A 22,459-nucleotide genomic window follows, 5' to 3' on the forward strand; every position below is an offset into this window, starting at 1 on the left:
TATATTTCGCACATGCTAGTGCATCGTCAGTTCTGATCAGAACTGCATCGTCAGTTCAGATCAGATCACACACTCAATTGAGGCTTTAGCTCTGTGTAGCAAGCTAGTTTCTTGCTTGAAGATAGTCCACTCAGTTAAGCTGGAATAATTCCGACAAAAAATGGTAAAAACGATGTCGGCGTTGGGTTTGGGCCGGTAATCATGCCCAATTTCTCAGTGCGATTTCTGCGACATTACATTGAAACTGCGTAACTCCAGCTGTGAGCGTTGCAGCGGCTAAACATACAAACCAACATATTCCCATCTGTGACAATTAGGAACGATCATTTCCACATGTTCTAAGCACGAAAGCAACCGATGCAAGTTCGATTGAAAGCGATATCTGATTTGAAAGCCCACCAGTTCTATATGATACCTTGTCTCACTGCTATTCTACAACACAAGATGCTTGTTATGTTCATTTTCACAATTTTTGGAGTCAAACAACAAGAACACGACAAGATGACACCACAGCATAGCACTATATATTAATTCAGTTGTAACTAAGTTCACAGTTGAGTATAGGGGCTACAAGTCATATAGTGACAATATTGCTAGTGTTAACATTGACATATCACAGCAAGAAGCATAAAACAGATAAGGCAACACTATTCCACAACACTTTGTTGTAGGCCTGTTACGTCAAAATAGCATTGTTACAAGTGTATTATTATTTCGTCAAGACGAATATGAAAACAGTCCAAGCAATTATATTCGACATTTTCGGGTTGACAACTTCAAATGACACGAGCTTATCGTCTAGGACTGCATTCAACAATAAGCAGCACATAGTAGTTTGTCTGCAAAAGTAATTATAGCTGTCTTTTACATAAAAGTTAAGTATTGTGACAGATAGAACGATTTACATCACATCGTTTTCGGAATCTTAGCCGGTTAGTCAATTTTTTTAGTTAAATGTTCGCAGCAATCATAAGATAAAGTATTCTCTGAAAGCTGTTTAGCAAATCTTAGAAACTGTAACTTGTAATAAGCATGCAAATAATAGATTTAACAGTACACAAACTATCGAAGTGCGAGCAATAGCATTACCCACCGTTGCATAAAGGTAAGCGTGATACAATTCAACAATTAATTTTGGAATTGGAAGAAGCAGATTTCTGTAGTGATACCCAAATTCATTGTAACCAGAACTTAATTTTTCAATAATTATTCTGATCAGCAACAAATGCCAAAAGTATCATAAAAAATATACTAAAAGATGTATACTATTGCGAAGGTCTTAATTCTGCTTCAAAATTCCAAGCAAAACCTTTCCAGATATCCGTTTGGAAACATCAAAACTGGTGAAAACATTTAATCATCTTCACGGAAACGAGGTGCACAAACACGAAATATAAAACGCCTTCAGAAACGATACTAACATTTCTTACAGTGTTGCCAGGTTATCCTTGGTGATAAAATATGGAAAATAAGTTAGAATTGAAAAAAAAAACGATAGTTAGACACATAGCGGACAAAAACACGAACCAAGGCAAGTCAAATTAAAACCTACTAACTCAACTGTTCTTTCTTAGAAAAGCAACTTTTGTTTTCAAAGAAGGAACTGTTTTACACAACATGAACTGTCAACGAAAGCAGGAGTTTGGTGAAATTCAACTTTTGGAGCAAAATCAATTTAAAAAGTAATGGTGTTTCTTCATGACCGTAAAAGACGCTTTTGTCAAATGTTGAATTTTTGCAAGTTTATGGCGAACACACAAAACACGGCAAGCACAAATTCATGATTGAGAACACTGTATAGCAACCCATTTGCTTAGTTCTCGGGGGTGAGCTTGTCACTAAACAACACTCGTGGCTTATTCCTCCGACTACGTTGAGCAACCCACCACCATTCATTCCACGTGATCGATATTTCAACTTCAAGCAGCATTCATGCAGAACCTTCATCTTTTTTCTCGCTTTATCTTCTTTTTTCTTGCTTCTTCTTCTTCTAAACGTTTCGCTTCCAAGGCGTCCTCTTGCTGAGCGATGCGCAAACTGGAACAACGCATAAAGAATTAACATTTCTATTAAGTTGAAATAACAGAAACACATAAAATTTCTCACAAAATAGAATAAATCCTATAGATGAGATGACGTCTTTGTGGTAATTGCATTGCAAACGTCAGTTTTTTCGACGTAAGAAAGTAACCTTATAAACCGTTCCTGCTACTACCCAACAGTGAGAGGTGCAATGCAAAATTAGTTTGAGATCAAAAAAGGTATTAATGGCTTTCATAGTTTTTGAAACAGCTTCAAAAGAGGTGTTTGGTTTTTTTTGCTCTTTAAACTGTCTCAAAAATGTAACCATTTTTCATAGCGGTTTTTGTTTCTAATCAACACCAGAACAACATTTACCTTCGCTTCTCTTCACGTTCAATATCTTTAAAGCTGGCGTCCATCTTCGACAACTCATACTCGCTTTCTCTACCATACTTGGATTTGTCGTACTTGAATATTGCTCCGATCTGGGCGCTAATGCTGTTGGGGTTCAGTTCTAAACAATAAATTCATCGATAAGTTTAATAACGATGCACTTTATAAAGATAAACGTGGTCCCATACTTGATTCAAGTGTGGAGTATGAGAAAATAAGGTTCTCATTGTACCAAGCCTTCGGCACTAAGGAGAGTAGGGTGGCCACTGGCCAGTTCCTTTCTCTCGGCCGCCTTTCCTGCAGCAATTATGACCACCCAATTTATTAAACCCTAGGCAGAGGTAAGCGGTGTTTTCAACAACCAGCTGAAACCGGGAGTCGAACCAGGTTTGCATAATTGGAAAGCCAGCGCCTTATCCGTTGCGCCGTGCCACCGGCACCGCACTTCTGAGGCAATAAAAACTTTGCCAATATGAGCTGAAAGCAACGTGCTGGTTTTAGAAAGGTACACAATTGTGTCAGGTTTCACTGTCGGTTTACTTGGTTATAACCGATTGTGAGTAAAAAAAACGTTTAAAAAAAAATAGAAACTTTCTCCACTCACCTTCCTCATCATCGTCTATAAATCCCTCCATTTCAGAATCATATTCATCATCATCACTGTATTCATCTTGCAAGACCTGGGTCCTTCTGTGTCCAGCTGAATATCCAGAACGATCTTGAATTGCCCTCCGATGATATTCTGCCAACATGGCTTTTGTCGGCACTGAACATGATAAACGAACACAGTGAATACAATGGACAGATAAAAAAGCAAAAATAAACAATGCAGTTTTACTTCTTTTAGAAGTTTTTAGAAAGTACAGGTCCCCCTGTTCTCAGCGGTATTTGCCGCAATTGCTTGTCTGTATTAAAGAAAATCGAAAATTTAAACAGATTAGAAACTCTCCAGACAACCTTCTATTTCACGAAACATAACCACTATCTTGTTAAATATATCTTTCTTTGCTATTGTTTCTAGCACTAGTTGCAACGTTCATCTGATGAAACTAGTGCTAGTGGTAGAAACGATAATTGTCCTGATGAACACCCCAGCTTATCAGTATTCAGTTTCTTTGCTATTGCCAGACACAGTTCTCAAAGCATCATGTATAGTTTTATACCATGGCTGTGACGCTATGGACAATGGACATAGTATTATTTTGTAAGTAACGTGTTATGAACGACTGATAATGCTAAAGTGGAAAAATGCTTAAATGACTACTTTTAATTTGTCTCTAATCAACACAGACGTGAACAAAATGGGGATACGTCAGATTAAGGTGTACCGAAACAGACACAAAAGCACGAAGAAATGCATTGCGACCCAATGAAAATATATAGATGTAGAATGGAAGTGACAAGGCTTGCAAGCATTTAACATGCCTGCTATTGGGTGCATAAACTGAAATCAGCCAATCCTTGACCAAAAAATAGTGTCTTCCAAAGGCTAAAATAGCGAAATAGCATCGAAAAAGGTTAATCCAATCACAATTTACATGGGTGCAATGCATTGAATAATAACATCAGTTCTGAAGGGTGCACCAAAGAAAAAAAGGTTAAAACACACTGCGTTAGCTTACCGTTAGGCTTCGCGTAAATAGGTTTCTTCGGATCTGTTTGAGACACGCCGGGATAATTAGTTCGGACCATTGTACTTTGCACACTGATCGTGCAAGGAGCGGAAGGCTTGCTGTTGTTCCTGCAAAGCAAAAAAAGTTACGCTTTAGGCTACAAATACAATAAATATAAACGAACTAACTTCAAATACGGTGTGAAAAGTTCAACCAAAGAACTTCCATTGCGCCACAACACAGTTACACACTTTGGCATTTTAAAGTAATTATGTCAATGAAAGATAATTCAATCTTAAAAGAAGACTTACATTTTTGCTTTTTCCATGAGCTCTGCGTAGGGATTCGGGGGCTTTTTGATGGGCTTTTGGTGGTTTAGCTTCGCACTCGACTGTATTTTAGCTCCTTTACTTTTTGCCAATTGCGTTGAGTTGTGTAAACCATTTTTATGCTCAGGCACTACTTTCCTTCGATCTAAGGCGGCATTGCATTTTGATGAGCTTCCGGTAGAGTCTTGTTTTCGAGAGATGGAGGGATTTTTGCCATTCGTCATCGAATTGCGTTCTTTCGACTTTGCAGAGCTGCTGCTTTTCCAGTCTTTTTGTGTATTCACAGGCACTTTATTCAAGGAAGTTCTTTGCTTTTTATCGTCATGCATAGATTTTGATCGTCCTGCTTCCTTGGATTTTTCCAACGAACGATCAGATGGCTCTTGTTTTCCCGATTTGCTTTTAAATTTTGCCAACAACGCTTTCACATGAGCTTTTTTGGCATCTTCGGTGAGCCCCTTATCAAGCTTGCTGATCTTGACAGGAGGTTCATTGGCGTGATTCGCATCAGGCTTCCGCTTGAAACTTTTCATCATCTTCAACTGCGCTTCTAGTTGTTTACGTTTTCTTTTCTCTCGCTCATACCGCTCCTCCGGAGTCGTTGTGTCCTCGGAAGAATCATCTGACGAGCAGTCTTCATCTGTCAAAACAATAATTAAACTAACTTCAACAACCAGGTTCAAGCACAAGAAATTCAAAATGAACGATATTAAGTTAAATTGCAAAGCTTCATTTAAACCTAACATGGGGAGAATGATTGTTCTTGAAATAATTTCCGCAGTGACAATTATGCAGATATAACAAGAGTAAAGGCAATTCGCTGATAGCAGAGAAAACCATGATGAAACAGTGCAGCGGGCGGCCACTATCAATCTTAAGTGATAAACCAAAACATGTGAAGAGGAAAATTAAAGTTATGAAAATATACACAACAGATATTGCGAAGAGTTTGACAAAACAACGACAAAGAATAGCAACAAAAATACTCAATTAATAGATAAGTGTCATTCCATAAGAAACCTTGGGAGCTACAGTATGATTTGCCATTAAGTGTCATGCTCCTAAGCATGACAAGGTTTGAATAGCAGCTAAGACAGCACTGCCTACTGTTTCATAAAGATTTCTTATTGGTGAAGCACAACTATTCTTGACAACAATAGAAGCTCCACAATGAAATGCTTAACAACCAAAACCTTATTGTATTAAAACTAAACGAACTTGACACACAGAGTTACGAAAAGGTGTCAATATTACCTGAAGAACTGTCATCAACTGGTTGCTTTGCTTGCTTCTGAGCGAGATTCAATAGATCATTAAAGTTCAACTTTGCAGCTTCTCTGGCCTTTTCTTGTTGCTTTTCCTTTTTTCTGGATAACTTGTAAGATGCTTGGACACCGTTTCGTTCATCAGCCTCTTCACTTTCACTGGAAACACCCTGTGTACACAACTGCCGTGAGAAATTATGATGCAAAATACTACAAGTCTGTAGTTTACTGGGCTTCCAAGAATATGATCTGGTGGAAAATTTGGACTTTTATTGTTTGTGAATTGATATTGAGGAGATAGAAAAACTGATTATTAAATTGTATATTCGTGGGTTGTAAACTGAATACAATCATATATGTACTTGTTTAGCCATTTTCTCGTGCTCATGGCAAGAGAGAACCATTTGCATCTTTATAATATCAATTACAATCATGTAGTGGTAATAACTTCATACGCATAGTTGTACGTACAATTATCATATTGCTTTAAGAGCAAATGAACAAATTTTGCTACATTTTTTTACACTTACTCTTTCTGAAGTGATTTTTCTCATGAATGCTTTATGTTGCATTTCTTGCTCTGATGTTAATACAACTTCTTTGTTGCTCTTGTTTTTATTTCGTCCCAGATAATCTTCACCCCGATAAACCTTTAAAAGTAAAATGAAACACAAGATTGATTAACCTTTTGCATTCTATCATTAAATAGGAAAAATCAATCGACCAAAATAACTGAAGAACCATTTTATCGACTATAGAAAAGAAATATAATCTTATCATAAAGTATTTCACTGCAAAAATACCTATTGCTGTGTTAGAATATATACTTTCTAATAAAAAAAACGTTTGAAACAAATTTTCTTACTTTCTTGTTTTAAAATCAATATTTGTTTGACTCTGGATTTTGCAAATGGAAATATACCACAACGGATAAAAATCAGTTAAGTCACATTACAAGTGTCAAGATCATAGTTGATGGTACCTGAAGATTATCTTTTGTTCGTGTGGCCATTGCCCTGGCCTTCTTTGTGTGTTTTTTATCGACACGGAGCTTTTCTAAATCTCGTTTCTTTTTTATATTTTCTTCCTCTGAAAATACAATAACACTCCATTTAACATATGATGTACCGGTACACATAACAAACCATGCAAAATGGGAAAACTAATGAATATTGATATCCAACAATAGGTTAATATTTGCATTAGCTGCAAATATCAGCAAGTACGTAGCCTAAGCAAGTAGTAAATTAGTAGAAACTCACTATATATATACTAAATATATATATATCTATACGATTTAATGTCCCTTGTTTCTGAATCGTGCTTTTTTGTTTCTTTTTAATTAATAAGTAGAAATAACACCACAAAAATGCTCAATGCCGAGAAGAGGATATTGAAACAGTCTGTTAAGGTTTTCAGGTAAATAGTAACTGTATTGAATAGCCTAAGCAGTAAGCACCTTTCGATGATCCAGCAAAGAATAAAATAGGCTATATAATAACGATTAGGCTACTTTGAAAATAGTGATTCAATTTACTTGAATTGGCTCTGTTTAACATTGAGCACTCTTTTGTGGTATTAATACCAATTACCATTTATCATATATCCTGTATATATATAAGAATCAATTGATTCAAACAGTAACCAAATTTTGTATTACAACTAGCACAAACTTGATGTAACATATTACCTTTTAATTTTTCTATTTCTTTCTTTCGATTTAGAAAAGCTTTTACAGCTGCAGGATTTACAGACTTTTCAAGTTTCTTCGGAGCTTGAAGTGTGGTTGAGTATCCAAATTTCTAGATAAAGAAAGTCGATATTGCAAGGTAAGGTACTTTTAATGAAATTAAAACATCTGGTAATTCTATAACTTATTTTTTTATTTATAATAGTGGTAATTGTGAAGAAAGGCGTTCTTCCCGGCTATCAGCACAAGGCTGATTACTCACTAGCACAGCGAGCTGCAGTGACGCTTCGCTAACCAGAACGGTGTAGCTTCCACGCCAGCCATTGAGACCTCCAATTAAACGTTTAAGTTATTTTGGCAGCCGATTGTAGCATCGAATAGACAGCGATAGACACGTGTTTCGCCCATGAGGCTGGGCTCATCAGTATCGCACCGTATTCTTGCCACTTGAGTAATCGACCGCCGCTTTACCAGTCAGTTTAACTCTTATCTTTGTGGAAAGAAAGAGCCAACAAAACCAGCAGGTGCCAGGGGTAGGTCAATGTGAAGAAAGGCGTTCTTCCCGGCTATCAGCACAAGGCTGATTACTCACTAGCACAGCGAGCTGCAGTGACGCTTCGCTAACCAGAACGGTGTAGCTTCCACGCCAGCCATTGAGACCTCCAATTAAACGTTTAAGTTATTTTGGCAGCCGATTGTAGCATCGAATAGACAGCGATAGACACGTGTTTCGCCCATGAGGCTGGGCTCATCAGTATCGCACCGTATTCTTGCCACTTGAGTAATCGACCGCCGCTTTACCAGTCAGTTTAACTCTTATCTTTGTGGAAAGAAAGAGCCAACAAAACCAGCAGGTGCCAGGGGTAGGTCAATGTGAAGAAAGGCGTTCTTCCCGGCTATCAGCACAAGGCTGATTACTCACTAGCACAGCGAGCTGCAGTGACGCTTCGCTAACCAGAACGGTGTAGCTTCCACGCCAGCCATTGAGACCTCCAATTAAACGTTTAAGTTATTTTGGCAGCCGATTGTAGCATCGAATAGACAGCGATAGACACGTGTTTCGCCCATGAGGCTGGGCTCATCAGTATCGCACCGTATTCTTGCCACTTGAGTAATCGACCGCCGCTTTACCAGTCAGTTTAACTCTTATCTTTGTGGAAAGAAAGAGCCAACAAAACCAGCAGGTGCCAGGGGTAGGTCAATGTGAAGAAAGGCGTTCTTCCCGGCTATCAGCACAAGGCTGATTACTCACTAGCACAGCGAGCTGCAGTGACGCTTCGCTAACCAGAACGGTGTAGCTTCCACGCCAGCCATTGAGACCTCCAATTAAACGTTTAAGTTATTTTGGCAGCCGATTGTAGCATCGAATAGACAGCGATAGACACGTGTTTCGCCCATGAGGCTGGGCTCATCAGTATCGCACCGTATTCTTGCCACTTGAGTAATCGACCGCCGCTTTACCAGTCAGTTTAACTCTTATCTTTGTGGAAAGAAAGAGCCAACAAAACCAGCAGGTGCCAGGGGTAGGTCAATGTGAAGAAAGGCGTTCTTCCCGGCTATCAGCACAAGGCTGATTACTCACTAGCACAGCGAGCTGCAGTGACGCTTCGCTAACCAGAACGGTGTAGCTTCCACGCCAGCCATTGAGACCTCCAATTAAACGTTTAAGTTATTTTGGCAGCCGATTGTAGCATCGAATAGACAGCGATAGACACGTGTTTCGCCCATGAGGCTGGGCTCATCAGTATCGCACCGTATTCTTGCCACTTGAGTAATCAACCGCCGCTTTACCAGTCAGTTTAACTCTTATCTTTGTGGAAAAAAAGAGCCAACAAAACCAGCAGGTGCCAGGGGTAGGTCAATGTGAAGAAAGGCGTTCTTCCCGGCTATCAGCACAAGGCTGATTACTCACTAGCACAGCGAGCTGCAGTGACGCTTCGCTAACCAGAACGGTGTAGCTTCCACGCCAGCCATTGAGATCTCCAATTAAACGTTTAAGTTATTTTGGCAGCCGATTGTAGCATCGAATAGACAGCGATAGACACGTGTTTCGCCCATGAGGCTGGGCTCATCAGTATCGCACCGTATTCTTGCCACTTGAGTAATCAACCGCCGCTTTACCAGTCAGTTTAACTCTTATCTTTGTGGAAAAAAAGAGCCAACAAAACCAGCAGGTGCCAGGGGTAGGTCAATGTGAAGAAAGGCGTTCTTCCCGGCTATCAGCACAAGGCTGATTACTCACTAGCACAGCGAGCTGCAGTGACGCTTCGCTAACCAGAACGGTGTAGCTTCCACGCCAGCCATTGAGACCTCCAATTAAACGTTTAAGTTATTTTGGCAGCCGATTGTAGCATCGAATAGACAGCGATAGACACGTGTTTCGCCCATGAGGCTGGGCTCATCAGTATCGCACCGTATTCTTGCCACTTGAGTAATCGACCGCCGCTTTACCAGTCAGTTTAACTCTTATCTTTGTGGAAAGAAAGAGCCAACAAAAGATAAAGATAAGAGCCAACAAAAAGATAAGAGTTAAACTGACTGGTAAAGCGGCGGTCGATTACTCAAGTGGCAAGAATACGGTGCGATACTGATGAGCCCAGCCTCATGGGCGAAACACGTGTCTATCGCTGTCTATTCGATGCTACAATCGGCTGCCAAAATAACTTAAACGTTTAATTGGAGGTCTCAATGGCTGGCGTGGAAGCTACACCGTTCTGGTTAGCGAAGCGTCACTGCAGCTCGCTGTGCTAGTGAGTAATCAGCCTTGTGCTGATAGCCGGGAAGAACGCCTTTCTTCACATTGACCTACCCCTGGCACCTGCTGGTTTTGTTGGCTCTTTTTTTCCACAAAGATAAGAGTTAAACTGACTGGTAAAGCGGCGGTTGATTACTCAAGTGGCAAGAATACGGTGCGATACTGATGAGCCCAGCCTCATGGGCGAAACACGTGTCTATCGCTGTCTATTCGATGCTACAATCGGCTGCCAAAATAACTTAAACGTTTAATTGGAGGTCTCAATGGCTGGCGTGGAAGCTACACCGTTCTGGTTAGCGAAGCGTCACTGCAGCTCGCTGTGCTAGTGAGTAATCAGCCTTGTGCTGATAGCCGGGAAGAACGCCTTTCTTCACATTGACCTACCCCTGGCACCTGCTGGTTTTGTTGGCTCTTTTTTTCCACAAAGATAAGAGTTAAACTGACTGGTAAAGCGGCGGTTGATTACTCAAGTGGCAAGAATACGGTGCGATACTGATGAGCCCAGCCTCATGGGCGAAACACGTGTCTATCGCTGTCTATTCGATGCTACAATCGGCTGCCAAAATAACTTAAACGTTTAATTGGAGGTCTCAATGGCTGGCGTGGAAGCTACACCGTTCTGGTTAGCGAAGCGTCACTGCAGCTCGCTGTGCTAGTGAGTAATCAGCCTTGTGCTGATAGCCGGGAAGAACGCCTTTCTTCACATTGACCTACCCCTGGCACCTGCTGGTTTTGTTGGCTCTTTCTTTCCACAAAGATAAGAGTTAAACTGACTGGTAAAGCGGCGGTCGATTACTCAAGTGGCAAGAATACGGTGCGATACTGATGAGCCCAGCCTCATGGGCGAAACACGTGTCTATCGCTGTCTATTCGATGCTACAATCGGCTGCCAAAATAACTTAAACGTTTAATTGGAGGTCTCAATGGCTGGCGTGGAAGCTACACCGTTCTGGTTAGCGAAGCGTCACTGCAGCTCGCTGTGCTAGTGAGTAATCAGCCTTGTGCTGATAGCCGGGAAGAACGCCTTTCTTCACATTGACCTACCCCTGGCACCTGCTGGTTTTGTTGGCTCTTTCTTTCCACAAAGATAAGAGTTAAACTGACTGGTAAAGCGGCGGTCGATTACTCAAGTGGCAAGAATACGGTGCGATACTGATGAGCCCAGCCTCATGGGCGAAACACGTGTCTATCGCTGTCTATTCGATGCTACAATCGGCTGCCAAAATAACTTAAACGTTTAATTGGAGGTCTCAATGGCTGGCGTGGAAGCTACACCGTTCTGGTTAGCGAAGCGTCACTGCAGCTCGCTGTGCTAGTGAGTAATCAGCCTTGTGCTGATAGCCGGGAAGAACGCCTTTCTTCACATTGACCTACCCCTGGCACCTGCTGGTTTTGTTGGCTCTTTCTTTCCACAAAGATAAGAGTTAAACTGACTGGTAAAGCGGCGGTCGATTACTCAAGTGGCAAGAATACGGTGCGATACTGATGAGCCCAGCCTCATGGGCGAAACACGTGTCTATCGCTGTCTATTCGATGCTACAATCGGCTGCCAAAATAACTTAAACGTTTAATTGGAGGTCTCAATGGCTGGCGTGGAAGCTACACCGTTCTGGTTAGCGAAGCGTCACTGCAGCTCGCTGTGCTAGTGAGTAATCAGCCTTGTGCTGATAGCCGGGAAGAACGCCTTTCTTCACATTGACCTACCCCTGGCACCTGCTGGTTTTGTTGGCTCTTTCTTTCCACAAAGATAAGAGTTAAACTGACTGGTAAAGCGGCGGTCGATTACTCAAGTGGCAAGAATACGGTGCGATACTGATGAGCCCAGCCTCATGGGCGAAACACGTGTCTATCGCTGTCTATTCGATGCTACAATCGGCTGCCAAAATAACTTAAACGTTTAATTGGAGGTCTCAATGGCTGGCGTGGAAGCTACACCGTTCTGGTTAGCGAAGCGTCACTGCAGCTCGCTGTGCTAGTGAGTAATCAGCCTTGTGCTGATAGCCGGGAAGAACGCCTTTCTTCACATTGACCTACCCCTGGCACCTGCTGGTTTTGTTGGCTCTTTCTTTCCACAAAGATAAGAGTTAAACTGACTGGTAAAGCGGCGGTCGATTACTCAAGTGGCAAGAATACGGTGCGATACTGATGAGCCCAGCCTCATGGGCGAAACACGTGTCTATCGCTGTCTATTCGATGCTACAATCGGCTGCCAAAATAACTTAAACGTTTAATTGGAGGTCTCAATGGCTGGCGTGGAAGCTACACCGTTCTGGTTAGCGAAGCGTCACTGCAGCTCGCTGTGCTAGTGAGTAATCAGCCTTGTGCTGATAGCCGGGAAGAACGCCTTTCTTCACATTGACCTACCCCTGGCACCTGCTGGTTTTGTTGGCTCTTTCTTTCCACAAAGATAAGAGTTAAACTGACTGGTAAAGCGGCGGTCGATTACTCAAGTGGCAAGAATACGGTGCGATACTGATGAGCCCAGCCTCATGGGCGAAACACGTGTCTATCGCTGTCTATTCGATGCTACAATCGGCTGCCAAAATAACTTAAATAGTGGTAATTATTATTTCATTTCTAACTATATATATATATTTGGCAGAAACATATATATTTCAAAATTCAGAATATTTAAACTTTACCAATGGCCATTTTAACTTGTTCAGCCATATTTTGAAAGGAAGCGTTCTAAATTTCTTTTTTCAATAAAGAATCGTAATGGCTAGTGAAAAAAGATTAGTTAGAAATGAATAGTGTCATGTCTATAGTCAGGACTGCAAAGGTTCAAGACATTACGTTTTGCTATGTACAGTAACATTCAAATATCAGAATTACCGTATGTTGTTACAAAATAATATGCTAATAGTTTTTCAAAATTCACGTTCACGATAGTCTCATTCGGTTGGAATTTATTTGAAGTTTAAATACTACTATCTCAGTCCATGCAAATTTTTTGATAAACAAAAATCAATATAAATAAAGAGGATATCGAAACCAGTGAGGAATATTGGTACCCATTTCTTTAACCAAGCCTTTGATCAGGCCTCGAAACTGAAGGCGGCCATGGCCGCAATTAACCTACAAAAACTGACATTTTGTCCGTCGGGTCTCGTCCTTCCGTCGGCCGCATTTGTCCGCCATGAAGTTCCGAGAAAAATTTACGCAAGCGGCCTTGTGAATAAAGTACTTTGTCACTTATAATCACAAAGGATTAGAAAGCAGTCAAAGTATCCGATAAATCAAAATACACACTGTCTAGTGTCTATGCTTCAGTTTTCGAAATTAGCCTCGGCAATCGGCAATTGCCGAGGCACATGCATGAATGGCACATTAGCCTCGGCAATAAAAATGCCAAGGCCACACGAGCGCTTATAAGGACCACAAGATTACAAAAATAACCCTAATTTTCTTAGACCACACCAGACTAGGAGGTTGATTCAATCTTACTATTGCTTGATGTTTTTATTTGGGTTACTTTCTACTTCGCAGCCGCTGAGACACGTGCCCAGCTGGGAGAATTGAATCTTTTATAGAAATATCACCCTATTTGCATTGATTCAACGCCAGTAGACGTCAAATTATTGTAAGCATTTACTCCTTATCGCGCTTCGCCTTCCGTCATCTCGTCCAGCTGTATCAGAAACAATCGCGCCGCTTTCACAACGAACCACACAACATCAACAGACGTCGAATACATGTAAGTAATAGGTTAACGCGTTAACCTTTAGAGTGAGCTTTGTTAATTGCGGTTTGTGATAGATGTCTGGTTGCGTAACAACAACAGGTGCAATTTTATGCGCTGACAATGCTCATGTGAACTATAAAAAAAAGTTAGCAACCTTATAAATACTGGCTTAATTGTTACGCAAAAGTTATTCTTTCATCGAATGCTAGTTCTTTACCAGTGTCATTGCCAATATAAATCTTGGTGAAGGAAGATACAGTTAAAAAGTGGAATTTACCTGCTATAGGTTATGAAACAGAGAGGACAGAAAGAAAAGTTAGTGTAGTATTTTGCAAAATTTGTAAAGAATTTTATGACGGAAACAAATCGGAATTAGAAAAGCTACGGGGCCCAGTTAAAAAAGTAGTACAAAATTGGATAAATGGTACTTCGGCAGTAAACAAAAGTAATGCTTCCGATCATGTGACATCGCGCGTTCATGAACGGGCAGTTTTGCGTCTTCAAGCTTAAGCGTCTTAAGACATGACGTCGTCGTCATTTCTTATTGGGCATTGTTGTTACGCAATACAACCGGTCGGGAAAATTAAATCGATTTGTGCTGACTCGAACGTTGAATTAACCCAAAAATTTTAACCGCCGAACAACTTACGCTTCTGCCGAAGTAAAAGTGTGCTAATTTCGAAGACTATATGTGGATGCGTGTCGAAGTTCCGATGGCTGCCATGTGCTTGTGATTAGCCGCCGAACAACTTGCTTCAGTCGGACACGTTTGGCCACCGGAAAAAAAAAGTTGTTTCGAGGCCTGCCTTTGATCATTGCCACCACTGCACTGAGACATATATAACATATCACAAGACATAAACATATCACTTACTTTTTGAGTTAAAGCATTCTTTTGGTTTTGCTTTGCCATGCTGATGACTGAGCTTAAATCCATTTCGGAAAGTTTGTGTAAATCGGTAATAAATAAGTAGCTTGGAATGGAATGATTAAACTTGTGTAACACAACAAGAAATGTATTATATCAGTCCTAGTATTTTAAGGTCATATGCTTTAAGACAAAAAGAAATTATAATTAGAAACATAGATAATTCAGAAGATAGCAACTTGAAACCTATCTGAAAGTTAGCTGTTAGCGTCCGCCCCGTTAGCTCAGTGATTACGCGCCCAGCTCAAGATCACGCGGCACAAGTTTGACTCTCGGGGTGTGCGCTTGAGCAACGCATTTCAGGACTGCTCTCCATTCAGTGGCACTTTGTGAATCGAATAATTTCCGGGCAACAACACTTCAACAATCGGAAAACTTCACTCTGACTATCTCGGTAACCGGCCCTGCATCAAGAGCCTCTACAAGTATGCGAAACTACCAGGAATAACCTATCCAGGCTTTGTTAGTCCGAGGATAAAGATTCAAAACCAACCAACTATAGTCATTGTCATACAAAAAAGTTTGATATTTGAATTCGCTCTACCCACAAATGTCCGGTAGTTTGTCCTGCTTTGGTATCATGTACGTTATAACGTTCGCGTTTTGGCGCTTCTACCTTTTTCTAGACCTCTGCTATGTTTGTCATATATTCTTTTTTCGTTGTGATGGTCAGAAATAAAAACAAACTGAACCGAAACTGAACTGAACTGAAAAGCAACCCACAACCATAAACCAACAGACTTGGAGAAACTGAGCTAGTTTCTGAAAACAATGTTGCCAGAGGTCAATATCTCAATTTTATCAAAATTGTTTAAAAAATTTCTAATCCCAAATTCACTTAACATTTAACAACGCTTTTTATCACAAATTGTCAAGTAGTTTTGTCTTATTTCAAGATGATCTCTAAAAATAAAAATTTACCTCGCGTTGATAGAGTTCTTTTGTCAATTTCTGAGGTGATTTCAAAAAAACAAAATCGGTATTCAGCATAAAAGAAGAAATAAATTTTTAATGCTACGAACACTACTAGCTCTCCATTCCAGGTATCCACCTACGCCTCGAACCACAACATTTCCACAGTTTCAAAATTTTGCTCGCAATGACTTTAAAACTTCCACAAAATTTCTTATCTGGCAACACTAAGTGAAAAAATAACCAAGGAACTACGTCACATCACCAACGTCAGTGAGTTGCACAACAATAGTTGTAGCTCAAATTTGGCTGATCAAGATTTGAGTAGCTTGCCAGTGAATTTGTCACTCGGCAGTTTACCATTGCATGCCCAAACTGGACATAAAAATTGGCTTCTTTGTTTTTTTATCCACTTAATTTAAATTTTTAAACACCGGGTGTAAGCTTAGATACAAAAAAGATTGTCTGATCTACCATAATCGCCTACAACAAGTCAAAAGTAAGGACGTTTCAATTCAATTTTAAAAATGCCTTTGAAGACTCTCAAATTAAAAAGTTCCGGAAACTTGTTTTTTTTCTTAATTTCTTTTCAACTTTATTTTTCATTCCTGGCGCAAATATGTAGTGAACGGCAAAGTAACAGAAGGGAAACTGGAAAAATAACTAAAACGTAGGCTAATTTGCCGATGCTTGACATTTGTCAGCAGCTGACTCGCTGACTGATATAGTCGTTCGCTGCTTCTTGTCTGTTGTGGTATCTAGATTGCTATGGTGCTATTTTATTCATATTGTGTATAATTGTAGGCTACCGTGCTATTCTTGCAACAAACGAAAGAAAAGTTTTCCCCCTCTCTCTCACGCTGAACCTCGATCAGTTCAATTTGTTTTTATTTCTGCTCATCACAACGAAAGCAATAGGCTATAATCATCACTAATCATCACAACGAAAGCAATAGGCTATATGGATTATATGCCAAACATAGCGGAGGCCTAAAAACGGTAAAAACGCGGACGTTGTATGATGCATGATACCAAAACAGGACAATCAGTTTAAAATATGGCACAGTTGCAACACCTTACGTTCACCGTTCTATCGTTTTAAGAAAATGACAAAGACCAACTCTTACATGGATATGCATGCACATTGCACACCTTAAAGTGCATAATGCAAAAGACTGCTTTTCTCAATATTAGCGATCTTTGTCATCTACAGCAGCACGAAAGCATCCTATTTATGTCTGTCTTCCATAATAGTTGTTAGCCTACGGCAGAGATGTACGTAGGCTATACGCCGCAGACTTGCGGCGTAGACTTTTTGTTTACGCTAACGCTTGCGGCCACATTTTTTTGGATAGTTTGCACTTGAGGCTACGCCGTAAAGTTTTCGCGGTTTTTTAGCGCATAGTGTCAACGCATAGCCTACTTTTTAATGTCGTTTTTTCGCTACAACACGCCAATACCTTCCAGCGCTGCAGTTGAAAGGATGTTTGCAATGGGCAAAGACATATTGAAACCAAAACACAGCAAAATGTCAGATGAACACTTTCAGATGCTTGTGTTTCTTCGTCGAAATTCAAAATAAAACTTGTTTGTTTCGGGTGGTTTATACCGTGTGAATGTTTGGCACCTAGCAAACAAAATGAGTTTACGCTAGTGTATGCGCTGACGCTGACGCCGCCAACTTTTTTTACAAGTTACGGTACGTTGACGCATACGGCGTATGGTTTTTCGAACGTTTACGCTGACAGCGTCAATATTTTTTGTATGCGCGTACATCACTGGCCTACGGTATATTGTGATCTCTAGGTGGCTTTGGTTTAATACCACTTTAAATGAGTCTACCACTGTAGTGCAATCGATTACAATACCGTAGCCTAGTTCACTTCTTATTTTGCCTGTTTTTGCCCTATTCCATCTTTTATTAAATATGTTACAAGTCTAGTAAGAATACAACACAAAATAAATTGACTTGACTGGTACGGAAACAATTAACACCTCAAAATGCTGTCTAATCCTGATAAAAAGCTCCGAATACAAAACTTCGAATTAACAATGATTTCAAATAAAGATTAAAACTTTTGCTGCTGAAGAACAGTAGCCCACCCGATTGTAAACTTGTTTGTACGTCTTCCGACATACACCTGACCCACGCTGCAGCCGACGGCAATGTCTGTTTCCGGTTGTCTACTCTAATGCAAAAAAAAACGATCAAGATTGAAGTGCCATGCTGTCATCCCATGGCGCAGCGAAGTCCTTGAAAACTCAATTAATTTAGCATGTAGGTGTAGCTTACCTTCGCCACATTGCCGATTATGACACATTGGCATTTTTATCCAAACAGAAAAAGATACGTGACAACTGGGTCTTACTAAATCTAATCTAATTCATGAAAACGTGGGTGGCTCTATAACTCTAGTTTAATTTTTAAAAACTTTTTTGATATACCATTCTTGGGAAAAGATTTGGTAAGATTTTCAAAAAATCTAGCTAAAATTGTCAAAAAGAAATTTGATTGTGACATTTACCCTATATATAGAACGTTCAAAGTAGGCAGATATTTTCAGCTGAAGTCGCCTACGCCCTTTGCTTTATGTTCTAATGTCGTTTATAAATTCGGTTGTTTGCGTGATGCAAGCCTGACATCAGTGCTTCCACTTTCAAATTTTCAATTTCCCTAAATTTAGTGTACAGTTTGCTTAAATTTCCCTAAATCATACCTTGAAATTCCCTAAAAATTTCCCTAAAATAAAAGAACAAATATGTGTTGAAAAAAGCATAAAAAAACCAGGTTTCTATATGTAGCGACAGATAAAAAAAAACAACGAATGATAGATACACATGAGAATTTGATAAGCACACAAAAAATGGCAAAAAATGAAACAACAAAAGAATCTCGCTCAATCAACAGAAATTTTTAAAATTATCCAATTGTTTCGGGATCTGCTACTGCCACAATTATGCATTTACAATATACACAATTACAAACCAGCCAAAATTTTGTTCTGAATTCTCTTGCTTCTTCATACTGTGTGAGCCATTTAATAACAATTCATTGATATTACAGAGAGAAAACTTTAATTTGTCTGTTGCGAGAGTAGTACGGTACAATTATATACAATATGAATAAGATAGCACCATAGCAATCTAGATACCACAACAGACAAGAAGCAACAAAAGAAATCAGTCATCGAGTCAGCTTCCCTGTTTTTAATGTGACAAATGTCAAGCATCGGCAAATTACGGTTTGTTATTTTGCTAGTTTCCCTTTTGTTACTTTGCTGTTCACTACATGTTTGTGCCAGCAATGAAAAATAAAATTGAAAAGAAATTAAAAATATAACAAGTTTTCTAAACTTCTTATTTTAAGGAATTTTGAAGTCAGAGAAGACTCCACCAAATAAAAAGTTACAACAAAATACAAGTGATACTTAAACAAACACGTTTTCAAAAATGGGCTGCCTAAAACACAATTTGAACTTTTGAAGGCACTTCGCAGCAGCCAGCTTCGATAAATTCTATACCGTAGCCCGTAGCGAATCAGTGCAAAGCCATTTAAATTTTCAACTTTGTTGACTCCTGGCCTAAAAATTTCCTGCGAAATTCCAGTGTTTCAAAATAAAATTGAAGAACCTAAATTTAAAGCTTTTTTTTTTAAATTACCAGCCAAATTCTAATTTATAAAAAAAAATTGATTTTGTTTTGTAAAATTTAAATTTCCCTAAATATTTCCCTAAAACAAGCAATTCCCTAAAAATTTCGCTACAGCCAAAAATTTACTCCAAATTTCCCTAATTTAGGGAAATTTCCCTAAAAGTGGAAACACTGCCTGACATACATCGGTATGTGAACAAGACATTTATCGACTAGAGCTGGGGAACACCTGAATTTGAATTGTATACAGAAAAGCGCAATTAAAGATCACATTTTTTCATGTACAGAATGCCAAAATAACGTTTCTATCAAGCAGTTTGAGATCATGTCTAGAGGCAGGTCTGAGTATCAAACTAAGATCTTGGAAGCCTTGTACATAAAACGTCACAATCCACTTTTGAACAGACAATTGTTGCTTGCGGCTCGTCTTTCTTGCTCTCTGGATTTTAAAATTAGTTTTTTCGCACCTTGCCTTTTTCTACCATATCATGTGATCTGTTTAACACCTTTTGATGCAGTAACCTTTGATTCTCGTGGAGCCTATATCGTTGAGTTTGAGCTAGTCAGAAGTACTGTGCAGTTTTTGTCTTTTTCTGTTTATAGATTTAGTTAACCATTGTATTTTTTTCAGATGTAGTTAATGTGTATGTATATTATTCCTGAAGAGGACATCTTGTGATGTCGAAAACGTTCGATACTTAATTTGTTGGGTAGTTTTATGTTTATGTAAATGTAATAAACTTGAAGATGTTAAACTTGATCACGTTGCTCGGCTTCGTATGCCTATGGTTCAACAAGACAAACTCTCTACCGAAGCTCTATAATTTTTAAAAACTTGAATATCTCCAATTACTCTAATCTAGTTTAGAAAAGTTAAAAAAATCTAGTTGTACAAAACTGGTATTGAAATTAAACCTTCCTCGTTTAAAGGGACTCCACCATTAGTACCAACAACAGACTGAAAACAGCAACTGAATAATATCAAATCCGTAGTATTAATCACAAAAGCAGCCGTGGAGCTACACCATAGCAATATCAATGAAGGAACGTAACCTAAACGTTACTTATATCAGCCACGTGTCAATACCATCCTAGTAGTTGTATCACCACCACAACAGTATCATCGCAATATGAATACCATCTCAGCATCGTTGCCATCACATCACCAATATCAACACATGATTGAAATAATCAGTTCACTTATATCAAAACTGACGGACTAATATCAAAATCGACTGAAGAATATCAAAACCGACTGACTAATAACAAAACCGACTGACTAATATCAAAACCGACTGAATAATATCAAATTCGACTGAAGAATATCAAAACCGACTGACTAATAACAAAACCGACTGACTAATATCAAAATCGACTGAATAATATCAAAATCGACTGCCTAATATCAAAATCGACTGAATAATATCAAAACCGACTGCTTAATATCAAAACCGACTGAATAATATCAAAACCGACTGAATAATATCAAAACCGACTGCTTAATATCAAAACCGACTGACTAATATCAAAACCGACTGCTTAATATCAAAACCGACTGACTAATATCAAAATCGACTGACCAATATCAAAACCGACTGCCTAATATCAAAATCGATTGCTCAATATCAAAACCGACTGATTAATATCAAAACTGACTGCCTAATATCAAAACTGACTGCATAATATCAAAATCAACTGAGTAATATCAAAATCGACTGACTAAAATCAAAACCGACTGCCTAATATCAAAACCAACAGAATAATATCAAAATCGACTGACTAATATCAAAACCGACCGACTAATATCAAAACCGACTGCCTAGTATCAAAACCGACTGCATAATATCAAAATCAAATTAGCAGATATAAAACAAAAGTAGGCTACATTTAATCTCTTGTTATTCGCAGGGTTTTGTCGCCATATGATAGGCCCTAGCCCTAGTAATTAGGCCAGTGGTTCCCAACCGGGGGTGAATTCCCCACTAGGGGGGGGAATTTTGCAATTTTTAGGGGGGAATTTGGTTTTAGGAAATGTAAACCTTTTTAAGCCTCGTAAGTTGGCCTACACTAGAGTGTTAAAGAGGAAATTATTATTAGATTAACTTCCGATTATTTAAGCAACTGTGCACTGACATGGATGCAGGCCATCACGTAGGCCTACTTCTTTTTCATTCAAATACTCGATGGCTTTCAAGAGGAAACGTAACCAAACGAGTGTTTGAGCTCATAGACGAGCTTAAATTATTTTTTGACCTTTAAATAAAATTGGAATTTGTTGCATTGCTGAATGATGACAAATGGATTAGGTTACTTGCTTATTTGTTTGGTCCATTGAATTAACTAAATCTGAAAATGCAAGGGAAAAACACCAATATACGGTATATATCCAATCGCCATCTCCGTTCAAAGCAGATTGCGCATCAACAATTCAACATGGGTTATCTGTATCTTTGAGTCATTGAGATATTGGTAGGCTACCATGTGAATTTACAAGCTGTAGGCCTACTGCTTCCATGCTGGCTCAAGGCAGGTTGGAAGTGAGTGATTGATTAATGTCACTGTTATTAGGAGTTGTCTTAAGATACTAGAAGGCTCTGCTGTCCTGGTCGAGGGGGACTACGTTTTGTCTGGGCCTCTACCTTTCGACCATCCTGGCTTGGGTGGCCCTTCAAGAAGCAGATGCCAGTACCGCTCAGCACTTAAAGATGCTTTGGTAGTTTTCACCAGCAAGCTTGATAATTGAAAGAGAAAAGTTAGAATGAACAATTCTTTAAAGTCGATGATGATTCTTTAAACATGGTAACATGTTCAAGTTAGAATGAACAATTGAACATGTTACCATGTTTAAAGAATTGTCATCGGTGCTGCTTGTTGACGGCAAAGAACAAGTTCTTCCAGAGTTGGAAAAAGAATTGATTTGCAACATCTCACAGCATTAGAACTGGAATTCATTCGATATTTTCCTGAAGTTTATGACGATGAGCTTGATTTAATAGGAAATTCATTCACATTGTTGATGAAAAACCTTCCAGATAAATTGCAGGATGAAATTTTACAACTCAAAACGGTTTCTTGCGCAAAAGACTTATTCAGAGAAAAATTAATCACTAGATTTTGGCCAATAATGTGTAATTTCTATCCCAAAGTGGCAGAGAAAGCTATTCGAAATATCCTCCCGTTTGCTTTCACTTATCTATGCGAATCAGGTTTTTCAAC

The 22,459-nt window shown here is 39.2% G+C and overlaps 1 protein-coding gene across 1 annotated transcript; it reads right to left on the reverse strand.

Annotated features, from left to right (window-relative positions):
• Positions 1 to 201: 201 nt before the first annotated feature.
• On the reverse strand, positions 202 to 14,800 carry LOC145784265 (protein SPT2 homolog). The gene is made up of 10 exons (XM_082596053.1): positions 14,627 to 14,800; positions 7,313 to 7,424; positions 6,605 to 6,711; positions 6,153 to 6,272; positions 5,612 to 5,792; positions 4,340 to 4,997; positions 4,038 to 4,156; positions 3,020 to 3,181; positions 2,398 to 2,536; positions 202 to 2,037 (listed from the first exon to the last, which is right to left on the reverse strand). The coding sequence occupies exons 1-10, from the start codon at positions 14,687 to 14,689 to the stop codon at positions 1,944 to 1,946; spliced, it is 1,755 nt and encodes a 584-aa protein (XP_082452179.1). The 5' UTR covers positions 14,690 to 14,800; the 3' UTR covers positions 202 to 1,943.
• Positions 14,801 to 22,459: the final 7,659 nt, after the last annotated feature.

Source organism: Aplidium turbinatum, chromosome 15, assembly GCF_918807975.1.
Source record: "Aplidium turbinatum chromosome 15, kaAplTurb1.1, whole genome shotgun sequence".
Classification (NCBI taxonomy): Eukaryota; Metazoa; Chordata; class Ascidiacea; order Aplousobranchia; family Polyclinidae; genus Aplidium; species Aplidium turbinatum.

Excerpts from the sequence above, each read along its gene's own strand:
- LOC145784265 (XM_082596053.1), bottom strand. The coding sequence starts at position 14,689 with ATGGATTTAAGCTCAGTCATCAGCATGGCAAAGCAAAACCAAAAGAAT. Across the intron at positions 6,273-6,604 it reads GAACAAAAGATAATCTTCAG|GTTTATCGGGGTGAAGATTA; the intron begins GTACCATCAACT and ends TTACTTTTAAAG. Across the intron at positions 2,038-2,397 it reads GAACGTGAAGAGAAGCGAAG|TTTGCGCATCGCTCAGCAAG; the intron begins GTAAATGTTGTT and ends GCGTTGTTCCAG.